At 45.9% G+C, this 2,006-nt stretch overlaps 1 protein-coding gene across 1 annotated transcript; it reads left to right on the top strand.

Moving 5' to 3' along the window:
- Positions 1 to 8: 8 nt before the first annotated feature.
- Positions 9 to 1,737, top strand: LOC104524334 (ATP-sensitive inward rectifier potassium channel 11; the record flags this gene model as incomplete). The annotated part of the gene is made up of 2 exons (XM_010167170.1): positions 9 to 80; positions 281 to 1,737. Coding segments are annotated over 2 exons (852 nt in total), but the record flags the coding sequence as incomplete, so codon positions are not given.
- Between the last annotated feature and the right edge of the window lie 269 nt (positions 1,738 to 2,006).

Below are 2,006 nucleotides of genomic sequence, written 5' to 3'. Positions count from 1 at the left end.
TGGCAGGGACACCGGCTGACTTTGTGCCCTGCGTGACCAGCATCCACTCCTTCACCTCCGCCTTCCTTTTCTCCATCGAGGTGCAGGTGACGATCGGCTTTGGGGGACGCATGGTGACGGAGGAGTGCCCGGCTGCCATCCTGGTGCTGATCGTGCAGAACATCGTGGGGCTGGTGATCAACGCCATCATGCTGGGCTGCATCTTCATGAAGACCTCGCAGGCCCACCGCGCGTGACCAGCATCCACTCCTTCACCTCCGCCTTCCTTTTCTCCATCGAGGTGCAGGTGACGATCGGCTTTGGGGGACGCATGGTGACGGAGGAGTGCCCGGCTGCCATCCTGGTGCTGATCGTGCAGAACATCGTGGGGCTGGTGATCAACGCCATCATGCTGGGCTGCATCTTCATGAAGACCTCGCAGGCCCACCGCCGGGCTGAGACTCTCATCTTCAGCAAGCACGCGGTCATCGCCCTGCGGGAGGGCAAGCTCTGCTTCATGCTGCGGGTGGGTGACCTCCGGAAGAGCATGATCATCAGCGCCACCATCCGCATGCAGGTGGTGAAGAAGACTGCCAGCCTGGAGGGGGAGGTGGTGCCCCTCAACCAGATTGACATCCAGATGGAGAACCCCGTGGGGGGCAACAGCATCTTCCTCGTCTCCCCACTCATCATCTACCATGTCATAGACAAGAACAGCCCTCTCTACGACATCTCCCCCCTGAACCTTCACCACCATGAGGATCTGGAGATCATTGTCATCTTGGAAGGGGTGGTGGAGACCACCGGCATCACCACTCAAGCCAGAACCTCCTACCTGGCGGATGAAATCCTCTGGGGCCAAAGGTTTGTGCCCATCGTGGCAGAGGAAGATGGGCGATACTCTGTGGACTATTCTAAGTTTGGCAACACGGTAAAAGTGCCCACCCCTTCGTGCACTGCTAGGCAGCTGGAGGAGGACAAGAGCATTATGGACACCATGCCATTGTCCCCCAAAGGCACAATAAGGAAGAGGTCTGTCAAGCTAAAGCCCAAGTTTACCATAACCGATGAGCCTTCCTGATGCCTTTTGACTGGGAAATTGTTAGGGCTTTATGTCTGAAAGAGCTCATAAACTCAAAACACTGAGGTGGCCTCTTACTTGTTTTTAAATTCAGGTTGGTAGCACAAGGTATGTTCTGGTCTTATTTATTGTGAGATAAATCTAAAGCTAATTCTATTTTTTTAAAGGTGTGAGAGATTTCAAGCAGCACTGGGAGTAGGAAAATCATGGTCTGCAGCTTTAAATTTCACTTCAGACTGTCCTATTTACTTGCACGATCATTTTGCATTGATTAATCTGCAGGTAGTTACATATTTTCTCAAAAAATAAATGTATATTTATCTTCAGAGATTGCAGTGCTTAGGGTCTTGGAGTGTCCTAAAGTCAGTAGATTTTAACTGGTTTTTTTCTAACTTGAACAATCAATATAGCAAAATAAAATATTAATAATTAATAAAGTAGGCAGGATTTAAATTACAATGAAAAGGTCAGGCGATGTTATATATGACACAAGACCAGATCTGGAAGTGTCTATGTATTATACTCTATGTCTGAAAGAAATTAACTGCCAGATTTGCTTCATCCATATTGTATTGTATGGAGCCACTCCTACCACATAGAATATGAAATTTATTTGAATATTTACTTTTGTTTATTTTAAAACTCTTTACACTTCCAAAATAAAACATTCAGGAATACCTTTTTGGACTGGAAGTTTCTGATAGTAAGCAATGTTTTGCCTTTAAAAAGAGTAGCAGATAGTATACAACTGAAATTAATTATAAATAGGAAAAATTCTGTATTCTAGTTGTCTACATGAAGAGAAGCAACATCCCCCACACACATTGAGCTACATGGCAACAGAATACCTGTAAAAAAATTAATATCTCCCTTTGGTCAGAGTGAATTCTGCTAGATCATCAGGGAATATAAATAGAATTAGATATTTTAAATGAAAGAGCAATGC

The sequence above is a fragment of the Antrostomus carolinensis genome, unplaced genomic scaffold (genome assembly GCF_000700745.2).
Source record: "Antrostomus carolinensis isolate BGI_N321 unplaced genomic scaffold, ASM70074v2 scaffold15304, whole genome shotgun sequence".
NCBI classification, from domain to species: Eukaryota; Metazoa; Chordata; class Aves; order Caprimulgiformes; family Caprimulgidae; genus Antrostomus; species Antrostomus carolinensis.
Note: the sequence above shows the minus strand (reverse complement) of the source record. Positions and strands in the feature narration are given on the sequence as shown.